The sequence below is a fragment of the Rhincodon typus genome, chromosome 2, assembly GCF_021869965.1.
Source record: "Rhincodon typus isolate 14 chromosome 2, sRhiTyp1.1, whole genome shotgun sequence".
Taxonomy (NCBI): Eukaryota; Metazoa; Chordata; class Chondrichthyes; order Orectolobiformes; family Rhincodontidae; genus Rhincodon; species Rhincodon typus.
The window spans coordinates 37,731,974-37,744,485 of NC_063333.1; the positions used below are offsets into that span (position 1 = coordinate 37,731,974).

General features: G+C 40.6%; 1 protein-coding gene across 4 annotated transcripts in view; it reads left to right on the forward strand.

Moving 5' to 3' along the window:
- LOC109935405 (rho GTPase-activating protein 21) overlaps positions 1-12,512 on the forward strand; it is a 236,932-nt gene that overhangs the window by 171,617 nt on the left and 52,803 nt on the right. For all 4 annotated transcript variants that reach the window (XM_048612239.1, XM_048612246.1, XM_048612252.1 and 1 more), the window contains 3 exons: positions 11,647-11,805; positions 11,898-11,994; positions 12,092-12,131. In XM_048612239.1, the coding sequence (XP_048468196.1) occupies positions 11,647-11,805; positions 11,898-11,994; positions 12,092-12,131 (296 nt within the window). The remainder of the gene's footprint in view (positions 1-11,646; positions 11,806-11,897; positions 11,995-12,091; positions 12,132-12,512) is intronic.

Consider the following 12,512-nt stretch of genomic DNA (forward strand, 5'->3'; position numbering starts at 1 on the left):
ACCAGAAACTTGAAAATCTTAATAGTGGGGGATTCAGTGATGGTAACGTCATTGAATGTCAAGGGCACTGGTTGGACTATCTCTGATTTGATTTATTGTTGTCACATGTACCTAAGAACAGTGAAAAGTTTTTTGTTTTGCAAGCAGCACAGGCAGATCATAACAAACAAAGACATACAGATCATAGGGCACTTAGACAGAGCGAGGCATTCAAAGTCACGACTGCACAGGAGGTGCAAAAAAGCAAGATCAACATTAGATTTGATATTAGAGGTCCATTCAGCAGTCTAATAACAGCAGGGAAGAAGCTATTCGTGAACCTATTGGTGCGTGTGTTCAACTCTATCTTCTGCCTGACGGAAGAGGTTGAAAGAGAGTATTATGGGTTGGGAGGAGTCTTTGATGTTGGCAGCCTTTCTGTGGCACCAAGAAGTATAGGTGGAGCCCATGGATGGGAGGCTGGCTTCTGTGATGGTCTGGATAGTGTATGCAACTTTCTGTAGTTTCTTACAGTCTGGGCAGAGCACTTGCCATACCAAGCCATTATGCACCCAGATAGAATGCCTTCTATGGTGCATCTATTCAAGTTGGTGAGGGTCCTTATGGGCGTGCTAAATTTTCTAAGCCTCCTGAGAAAGAAGAGGCATTGTTGTGCCTCCTTGATAGTCTCTCATTGGAGATGGTCATAGCCTGACATTTGTGAAGTGAAGGTATTATTTGCCACTTGTCAGCCCAAGCCTGATATTGTCCAGATCTTGTTGCATTTGAACATGGACTGCTGCAGTATCTGAGGACATGCGAATGGTGCTGAACATTATGCAATCATCGATGAACATCCCCATTTCTGACCTTCTGATTGAAGGAAGATCATTGATAAAACAACTGACGATAGTTGGGCCTAGGATTATCAGGAGGAACTCCTGCAGAGACGTCTTGATGCTGAGGTGACTGACTTCCACCAATCATAACTGTATTCTATCTGCCAGGTATGACTACAGCCAGTAGAGAGTTTGCATCTGATGCCCATTGATTTGAGTTTTGCTAAGCTCCTTGATGCCGCACTCAGTTGAATGCAGCCTTGATGTCAAGGGCTGTCACTCTCACCTCAGTTCTGGTCTTTTATCCATATTTGAACCAAAGCTGTAATAAGGTAACTGGCTCTGGGGGATCTCAAATTAGCTGTTACTGAGGAGATTGTTGCTGAGCAGATGCTGCTTGATAACGTGAGCGATTTGCACTTTGCATCACTTCATTGATGATCGAGAGTAGACTGTTGGGGAGATAATTGGCTGGGTTGGATTTGTCCTACATTTTGTGGACTGGACATACCTGGGTACTTTTCATGCTGTTGGGAAGATGCCTGTGTTACAACTGTACTGTGTGTAATAACTTCTCTAAACAAGTTAATTAGAAAATATGAAAATGATCTAGTTGATTGGCTTCCAGGTAGAGATAGGATACAAAAGAGAGAGATGTTTGTGTTAAATTATGGATTTACAATAAAACCCTGAGAATCTCTGAAAAGTCTTTTGCTACTTAATCCAGCAAATGGATATTGGTCTGTCAGAGAAGTGAAGAAGCTCCAGGATTTCTGTCCCAAAGCGGTGAGGGAATGGTGATATCGAAGGAAGATCATTGATGAAGCAACTGATGATAGTTGGGCGTAGGACATTACCATGAGGAACTTCTGCAGAGATGTCCCGATGCTGATATGACTGACTTCCGCCAACCATAACGGCCAGAGTTTGCACCCGATATCGATTGATTCCAGTTTTGCTAGGGCTCCTTTGATCCCACACTCGGTCGAATGCAGCCTTGATGTCAAGGGCTGTCACACTCACCTTACCTCTGGAATTGAGGTCTCTTATCCATATTGTGTGTGGCTTGGAGCAGAACTTGCAGGGAGTGGTGTTAACATACACCTGTTGACCATGTGCTATTAGGTGGTAGAGGATTTGAAAGATGCTGTCAGTGGAGACCTGGGAGTTGCTGCATTGCATCTTCTAAATGATGCACAGTGCTGCCACTGCACTTTGGTGAATTGGGGAAGGGGAACTGGAGAGGCTAGCCAATAGGTGATGGAGAGTGCCCAGAGCCAGGGAGAGACATACGAAAAGGGTCGATAAAAAGAGATTATAGCATGCCAGGACAGGAGAAAAGCTGAATGTGGTAAGAGCTAAGAGTTGGAGAGAATGGGTGAGCTACATTAAACAAAACCATACAATGTGATAAAAGACCTAGTAATAGATGAGAATGAGTGACTATGCTGAAAGCAACCTATGTCACAACAGGATTGGGTATGGGGTGGGTAAAAGATGTGGAAGGATAGAATCGGGCTGTAAAGTTATTGAACTCTGTGTTGAGTGCCAGAAGCTGCAGGATCCCAAGCAGAAAACGAGGTTTTGTTCTTCACGCTTGTGCTGAGACTTTCTGGAACACTGCAGCAGGCTTGTGATAGAAATGTTGGCGTGGGAACAGTGTGTTGAAGTGGCAAGTGGAAGTTATGTCTGTTTCTTTGTGGGGTAGGTGGAACATTCTGTGTTCCAATCCTATTCCTGTCCCTCACCACAGCCCTTTCTCCAGTACATCAATGTCATAATTGGTACTGCTTCATCCTCTTGTTCTGAACTGGAAAAATTTATCAATTTTCCTAAAAGTTTCCACCTGGCCTCACCTTCATCTGACCCGTCTCAGACTCCTCCCTTCCCTTCGGTGACATCTGTTTCCATTTTTGGGGATGGGCTAGCCACCGATTTCCATTTCGAACCCACCAACTCCCACAGTTACCTTGACTATACATCCTCAGTGCTTCCTGTAAGGGCTTCATCCCAATCTCTTGAGTCTCTGATGCATCTATTCTGATGGCACCACCTTCTGCAGTGGAGGAGCCTCAGCACCGTCTACCCTTTTTCCTCAACTAAGGATTCCCTACTACTGTGATCGACAGGGCCCTCAGCTGTATTTGACCCATCTCTGGCACTTCTACCCTCACCTTTTCTGTTCTCTCCCACGACAACAATCTTCATTTTCTGCTTGGGGACCCTGCAACCTTCTGGACTCAGTATTTGGAACACACAATTTTAGGGCCTAAATACCTGTTCCATATCTTTCCCCCAACCAGCACCACCACCACCACCACCTCCCCCCCCCCCCCCCAAAAAAAAACACTAGGCCTTGTCATCGCATGGGCTGCTACTGCAATCAACCCATTGTCAGCTATTAATGATCCTGATTAGCAACTATTGATTATCCCAGGCTGACCATTACCCATTCCTTTGTCTGCCAGCTGTTCTCTCTCTGGGCTCTATCTCCACCTATTTTCCTCCTCCTCGTCGTCATCACTAACCTTTTCCTAGCTACAATCACTTCTGAAGAAGAATCACTGGACCCGAAATGTTAACTGTGTTTTCTCTCCACAGATGCTGCCGTTCTGAGTTTCTCCAGCAATTTCTGTTTTTGTTTAAAGGAACAGTGATGTATTTTTGTTCAGAAATGTGATTGTTCTGAAACTGGGCCTGTGATGGGGAGGAGAGGGTGTGCGTAGATGTTTCCTGCAATATTTGGCAGCCCTTGAATATCATTTGTAATTTGTAAAACTGAAAGACCCCCAGCAGAAATTGGAGATATCCAACAAAAGAACTGATCATCAACTTCAGGAAGAAAGGAGGGGGGCACGCTCCTATCTTCTTCAACGGAGCTGAGGTAGAGAGGGTTGAGAGCATCAAGTTCCTATGAGTGATGATAACTAACAAACTGTCCTGGACCCCTCACATAGATGTGACAGTCAAGAAGGCTTGGCAATGCCTCCTCTTCCTTAGGTGGCTTAGGAAATTCGGCATGTTCATAAGGATCCTCACTAACTTGCACAATGCACCGCAGAAAGCATTCTACCTGGGTGTATAATGGTCTGGTATGCCATCTGCTCTGCCCAAGACCATAAACTACAGAAAGTTGTGTGCAGAGCTCAAACCATCATGAAAGCCAACCTCCCGTCCATGAACTGCATTTACACTTCTCATTGTCACGGAAAGGTTGCCAAGATCATCAAAGACCCCTCCCACCACAGTAATGTTCTGTTCCAACCTCTTCCGTCACACAGAAGAACTGAACACACACAGACACCAGAACAGATTCCCTGCTGTTATTAGACTGCTAAATGGATCTCTCTAACCTCAAATAATGTTGATTTTGCTAATGTCGATCTTGTTTTGTGCACCTCCTGTAGCTGTAACCTTGTATGCCTCGCTGTGTCTTAGCACCCTATGATCTGGATGTCCTTGATTACTATGATCTGCCTGTACTGCTCGCAAAACAAAACTTTTCACTGGACATGTGACTACAATAATTAAATCCATATCCAGTACGGAGGAGGTAGGGATTGGGTTTGAGAGTAATGCCGCGGGAAGTGATTAAATCAAAACCACTGGGCAGCAAGTGGGCTGGTCCATTGTTACCAGAATTTCACTCTGGGCACAATAGCTCACCACCTTATCGCAACTTAACTAAGTGCCAATTCAAATGTATTTTCCTGATCAGGTTCCCTTATTTGTTAACTTTTTAGAAATGAGAAAAATGGGATTTTTTGCTTTTCTCCGTATATAAAAGTAAGCAAGCTTTCGTGTGCATATTTCAAGAATTCTGTCCCTTCTTTGCCATTTATATTGTTGAGTCCAGATGGCTGCTTTAAATTGTTCATGGGAAGTTAGCTTTGCTGGCTCGCCAGCAGTTATTCCTTTCTCCATTGTCCTTGAGACGATGTTGTCAAATAGCCTCCTTGAACTGTTACAGTCCATTTGGTACAGGTGCATCACAATGCTGTTCGGGAGGGAATTCTAGGTTTTTAACTGAGCAACATTGAAGGAATGGCAATATAGTTCCAAATTAGAATAATGAGCACTTGGAGAGGAATATGCAGGTGGTGGTGTTCCTGGGTATTATTTGCTGTTATCCTTCTAGGTGGTAGTGATTGTGGGTTTGGTAGGCATTGCCTAAGGAGCATTGATGAATTTCTGTAGTGCATCTTGTAGGTAGTAGTCACGGCTGCTACTGTGTGTCAGAGGAGGAGGGAGTGAATGTTTGAGGATATGGTGCGAATCAAGTGGTCTGCTTAGCAGCTTTAGTGTTGTTGGAACTGCACTCATCCTGTCAAGTGGGGAGTATTCCAACATACTTCTCACTTGAAATCATAGGAAGTACAGAAAGAATACATCCAGCCTGTCATGTCTGTAACAGCTCCCAAAACAACCAATCAGCTAGGTCCTATAAATCTATTACTTGCTAATTTATATCCAGCTCTCTTTCAAAACCTTCTATGGAATCAGCCCCCACCTGTGCGTTCCAAATCCCGAGTAGAGAAGTTCTTCCTTGTATCACTTATAAATCTCTTGCTGAGTCTTGAAATTATGAACCCGTAGTTACTGACATAGTGGAAACAGAATATCCTCCTTTACGTGGTCGTAAATCGTTCATAACTTTGAACACCTCAGTAAGGTCGCCTCCTTAATCTTCTCTGCTCCAATGCCTTGTAAATGATGGACAGGCTTTTGGAGGGGGGTCGCAAGGCGAGTTACTCGCTGCTGGATTCTACACCTTTTATCTGCTCTTGGAGCCACGGCATGTATATGGCTAGTCCAGTTCAGTTTCTGGTCAATGGTAACCACCCCCAGGATGTTGATATCATTGAATAATGATATAATATCATTGAATGCCAAAGGACATGGTTGGATACTATTTGTCATTTTACTGAAGAGCGAAATGATTTGTTTCCTTAGTTGTCCAGAAAAATGAGGGTCACAACATCAAGAATCAAGTGTTATTACTACTAAATCTGTCCAACCTAGGTTGTCCTATAAATTATTGAATTAGCTATTTTTAAGAGCATGTTTAAGTTAGAAACTAAACCAATTAAAATGTTAAGCTGTATTCACCCTAAAGCTGTTTGAATTCAAAGTATCTTTGCATTTAAAACAGTTCATAAAAATAGTATGTCCCCCTACCACTGAATTAGCTTGGAGTCAATCTCACCTAACAATAGGAATGTAGCCTCAGACAAGGCTCACTGTGTCTTGCATTGACCACAGTTAAGCTGGATATAATGTAAATACCTCCTTGCTTGATCATTTAAAAAAAAAAAAAAATTGATCCTACACAGGGATGAGAATTTTAAGTTTAAGGTGTTACTAAAACAGGAACCAATGCAAATTGGCCAGCACAGGTGGCAGATGAACAAACTTTGGTACAAGGTGGATTTAAATCACTAAAATTCAACATGGAACAACACATACTTCCATTTTCACTTGTCAAGAATAATGAGATTTGCATGTCATCTGACTAATCAAATAGAATTTTGGAAATAACACGAATAATAAATTTATATTGCACATTTAAGATAGCCCAAGGGGTTTCAAGGGAGTATTATCAAACAAATGTTGACACTGAACTATGTGAGAATATTAAGATGGGTGGCCAAAAACTCATCAAAGAGAAAAGTGTTGAGAAATAGCTTGGAGGAAATAGAGGTTTTCACAGAATTGTTAGTGTGTGCGCTGGCTATGAATGAGCATGACAATGTCGTAACAGGTGTGTAATTTCTATATTTATATTAATATTTTGCATTTCAATTTTAAACTAGTGGGTGATGTTTTGTATCTGTGAAGGGGTTTAAAAACTACTTGAACTATAACTTTTAAACTAGTGTGTGTCTGGGACTAGAAGACTGCAAACTCCCCTGGACTGTTAATGGATTTTTGTTTATATTTGTGGGATTTTAGAACGAGAGGGAAAACATGAAATCATTAGCTGTAGTGGGATGTAGTATGAGCTAAGTTTCTTTTTAATTTAGTTTAAAAGATTTTGGTTTCACATTGAAGGATACATTACTGCAGGCGAATGCAAGTATAGCCTTTCCCAGAAAAGGCAATTGTTCAGAACAGTTAGGGGAATAAGTTAACCACTAAACAAAGAAAAAGGAACTGTGGATGCTGGAAATTTGAAACAAAAACAGAAATTGCTGAAGAAACTCAGGTTTGACAGAATCTATGAAGAGAAAGCAGAGCCAACAGTTTGGGTTCAGTTGTCCTCCTTCAGAACTTCAGATCAGAGACCTGACAGATTTATGAAGGAATTCCAGGGCTCAGGGTCTTGGCAGCTGAAGATCTGTTCACTAAAGGTAAAATAACGTTGGGGATACTGGAAAAGTGCAAATATCCGGGAGGGTTTTAAGGTCGGAGGTGATTACAGAAGTAAGAAGGGGTGAGGCTATGGAGCATGGATAAGAATTTTTCTTAACGGAGTGGTAACTTAGTTCGATTAACTGAACAAATTTGTTCAAAGTTGCTAACCATTAAATTTAAGAAGGTTCGTAGCCTTTGAGTAGTGTAGTTTGCAAATAAATGGATGGATGTATACTTTTTGCCAACAGGGTTTGAATATTTTTTTTCTATGCATACTGAAAATTAAAACTGATTTACTACCTAGGCAAAGTTCATGTTTTGTAGATGATCTGCTGATACTCTAAGTTTGAATCACTAATTGTTTTATTGTCCTATGAAACCAATTTGTTAATGTTAGACAATTAACAGATCCTGACTTACAGATGAGTTTCAGACATCGTTTTTGAATTTGCAACATTAATTTTCTTGTGGTAAGAGGAGACTTTTTTGGTTCTGTGTATTTTATAAGAATTGAACAAACCCATGTTTTAATTTCGTATGTCTAACTTTTGCCTTTGTTTTGAATCTAATAAATTGCTTTCTTCTTCTATTTTTTTTGGGGGCGGCCAGTTGAGGTGGTGTTTTGGGAATTCCGTAAATTCAGTGTCGCAGACCTTTCCAATCAGTGACCCTGTGAGCCTTGTATCTGTGTGTTTTAGTTAGACAATTATTTAGTATCTGGGGTAGTAAAGGGTGAAGAGCTTATGTCTCAATTTTCCAGCTTACTGGATGTATCATGTACCCTCATGTCCAAATGTATAATCTCTATTGGAGATTGGAGTGCCAAATATTTGACATGTTGGTTTCCTGTGCAAGATTGTTTGGACAAATTGTGTGAAGCGGGATTTGATAAAGAACTGGGCAACAAAGAAGCAGGTGAATTAAAGTTAGATCGTATTAAGAAAGAGAATTAATTTGGAAAAGAAAGCTTGGATAAAAAGGGAGAAATAAAAAAGAAAAATATTTTTAAATGTTAATTTAAAATTTAAACTTTTCAAAATTGTAAAGAATTTACTACTTTTCTTGAATGCAACTCATCAGCTTACATCATTTTCTAGATCAGATTATTCTCTGGCAAGGTCCAGGGAATCACTGAAGGCGATGAACCAGATGAAAGTCGTAGAGATGTACAGCATGGAAACAGACCCTTTGGTCCAACTCATCCATGCTCACCAGATGTCCTAAATTAATCTAGTCCCGTTTGCCAGCATTTCACACTGTGAAAAAGCTGCCCCTTAGGTCCTTTTTTAAATCTTTCCCCTCTCACCTTAAACCTTTGGCCTTTGGTTTTGGACCCCTGCTATACCCCGTCTATACCCCTCGTTACGTTTTGGTAAGGCAAATCAGGGCAGGTCTTATACACTTTAATGGTAAGCTCCTGGGGAGTGTTGCTGAACAAAGACATTTGTACATGTTCATAGTTCATTGAAAATGGAATTGTAGATAGACCGGATAGTGAAGAAGGCATTTGGTGTGAGGTTGTAGACTTGCTCACCGAGGCAGTGTGTTTAATTGCCGATGTTTTGTCACCCTGCTAAGTGACATCGTCAGTGCACCTCTAGTGAAGTGTTGGTGTTCTGTCTCGCTTGTTATTTATTTGCCTCGGTTTGCTGGAATAGTTGACATCACTTCCAGGTGTGGCTGAATTGGCTGAGGTTATTTTCCTTGGAGTGTCAAGAGGCTGAGGGGTGACCTTATAGAAGTTTATGAAGTCATGAGGGTCATGGATAGGGTGAATAATCAAGGTCTTTTCCCTGGGGTAGGAGAGTCCAAAACTAGAGGGCATAGGTTTAAGGTGAGAGGGGAAAGATATAAAAGGGACCCAAGGAGCAGCTTTTTCACGCAGAGGGTGGTCTGTGAATGGAATGAGCTTCCAGAGAAAGTGGTGGAGGCTGGTTCAATTACAGCGTTTCAAAGGCAAATGGATGGGTACATGAATAGGAAGTGTTTAGAGGGATATGGGCTAATGCTGACAAATAGGACTACATTAATTTAGGATATCTGGTTGGCATGGACGAGTTGGACCAATGTTTTCATTGCTATAAGTCTCTATGATTGTGAAATATATAATGTCGTATTTTCAATTTGCATGTGGCGCCTAGCAAGTAGGAAGCTCTAACCTTGATTCTCTATATTTTCATGGGTTTCAGTTTGTAATGAACTACAGAGCACATAGCAATGAATGTGAAGTGAAACAACCAGTAATTTGTGATTAGTTTCAAAAATAATACCTGCCAGAGTTGCCATGACCCATAGTTGTTATACATAGTACTAAATTAAGATTAAAAGCAAGAATGTTACGTACATAAAGTATTGACCTCTTGTTACCAGCAAATTTGTGTTGTGCTGTGGATCCAGAGAACTCCTCGAAACCATAATCAATGAAATGTGTTAAAAGATGACAAATTAAACTCAAGTGCAGCACTTTAATGAAAGGATTGCAACTTATTTTATGGCCTGTAATGTTCCCATCATGCAACATAAGGCTAGGACAGAAGAATTCAATTCATGAATCTGAAAAATATTCTGTGATATAACAGCCATAAATTAAAATATATAATTATATAATAATCCTAATATGACCAAATATTTGCGTCAGCCCTTAATTGTTGACTAGCAAGTAGCCAGAAAGCTAGCATGAGTGAATGAAAATGGCTGTTGTTTTTCTGGTAGGTGAGACTGTTGTAATTAACATTTAACTGCTTTGCTGAAGGTTTCAGAGGAACGTGCTCACGGAAATTTAGTGTTTAAAACTAGCATAATTATTGCTAGAGCTTCTGCGTGGAAATAACAAGGTACAACTAAATACACCATTAGTTTTGTGCAAAATCAGAAATTGCTGGAAAACCTCAGCAGGTCTGGCAGCATCTGTGGAAAGAAAGCAGAATTGATGCTTTGGATTCAGTAACTCTTCTTCAGAACTGATTGTGGCTGGGAAAATGTTGGTATATGTGCTGAAGTTGGGTTAGGGGAGGGGGCAGGAGTAAGTGGTAGATGGAGATGGAGCCCAGATAAGGAGAAAAGCAGTTGGACGCATCAAGTAATGGCTAAAGGTCAGCCTGAGAAAATACATAGCTGTTAATAGAGGGACCATTAGTGGCTGACTATGGGTTGTATGTGGTAGCTGTCCATGTGGTGACAGGGCCTTGTGTGTGTGGGGGTTGGGGCATGAAGATGGGAGTTGGTGTTCAGGCTCTCAATTATTAAACTCTATATTGAATTCAGAATGTTGCAGAGTTCCCAAGTGGAAAATAGGGTGATGTTCTTCCTGCTTGCATTGAGCTTTGCTGCAACACTGTGTAGCAAGCCTGAGACATATGTTGGTCAGGGAACACAATAGTGTGTTGAAATGGCAGGCACTGGAAACTCGATCATTTTTGCAGATGGAACTTAGGTATTCTACAAAGAGGTCGCCCAGTCTGCACATCGTCTCTCCAGTGTAGAGGAGACCACTTAGTGAGCTGCAAATACAGTAGACTAGATTGAATGAAATGCATGTAAATCGCTGCTTCACCTGGAAGGTGTATCTGGGACCTTGGATAATGAGGAGGGAAGAAGTAAACTGGCAGGTTTACAGCTTTTTAATAGCATGGAAAGGTGCCATGAGGCAATGAGGTGGGTGTTGAGAGTGGAGAAGTAGTGGAGCAGGGTGTCCCAGAGGGAGTGATCCATGCGGAAGGCTGATAAGGAGGGGGATTGGGAATATGTGTTTGGTGGTGGCAACCTACTCAAGGTGGTGAAAATGGCTGCGAGTGATCCTTTGGATGTGGATGCTGGTGGGATGATAGGTGAGGATGAGGGGGACCCTGTTGTTCTGGGAGAGAAGAGAACCGGTTTTGTGCGGGAGTTTTGGAAAGTTAGACAAATGTATGTAATGTTTAAGTCAGGGTAACTTTTAACCTTGCAGTTGTGCAAGATAGTTAAAGTGCTGTTTGTGGACACATTATCTAGTAAGGTCTGGCAGGAATATCTGAGACCAAATGGAACTAGGGAATAGGTAAGAGTTGATATGTCAATTAAGAAATAATTGGGTAATAAATGTGGGTACGTGTGCCCAAGGGAACAAGTAATCCGGCTGTTGGACTTCTATGATTAAAATTAAGTTGAAATAAAACCAGAGAAGTATTTAAACCAGAAAAAATGTATGTATCTGTCTGTACTCAAACTAAATGTTTCAACCTATGGAGTTTAACATGTTCACCAAAACAAGCATAAAGAATAATGCAGGCAGTATGTTTACAAGAAAATTGGATATTCTGAAAATTTTAAGTTTTTATAAATTCTTGCACTTTTAGTACTTTTGTCAGCACTTGTGTATTAATTACAGAAAATGTTGTAATAGTTTATTTTACATTTGCCAAAAATAAATAATGGTAATGATCTCTCTTTATAATTAACGTAGGGATTTAATGATTAACATTAATTTACTTCCTAGATGAACCCACGAGTCCCAGTGTTGATCATGAGTCTACCCATATTCCTGCATCTGCAGTAATTTCAGCTGGAGTATCTGAAATGCTTGCAATAACTACAGTACCCGCTAGTCCTACTAAGCCATCGCCTCTTATTCGTCGTCAGTTATCACATGACCAAGGTAGGTGTTTGACTACAAACTTGAATGGAGGCATTCTAGCTAATGTTCAATAGATTACAGACCATGACTATATTATTTATTGATATCTTCAGATGCCATTAGAATATCTACTGATTCTCAGCCTAGTGCAAAAACTGAGCGATCAAAGTCGTATGATGAAGGATTAGACAACTACAGAGAAGAAAAGTTGTAAGTTGCTGATTTGCATGCAATAGGTATTTTTTGCATATTAATTTTCTAATTGGGTATTTATTACATTAATTAAAAAAATGTTCTCTCTCATTAGAAAATCAATGAAGCCAATACCTAGCCTGCAAGGGATAAAGGTTTGTAATTTGTTTATTAAGTAATATATCTATTGTTCTTCTCGATATCTGTTCTGCATTTGTTAACTACATAGGGAAGCTTCAGTCTGCATTCAGGTCATTGATATGTTTGAAATTCAATTAGTAAGCAAATGAAACTTGTTTAAAGCAAGCTGACCTTTTTTAAATGAATGTTTGTTAACATTCTATCATTCTTTGAGCTTTTTCTCCCTACTGGTCAGTACATTTCTTGGAATTTACTTTTATAAGCGTATATATAAATAATTTAGCCTGGTATCTGATGTGTTCACAGTAACAAAGGCCCTTCAGAAAGTAAAAACAAGGTTCAGTATCACAGTGGTGTCTATGTAGGCAGAATACAATGGGACACTGTAGCAGGCA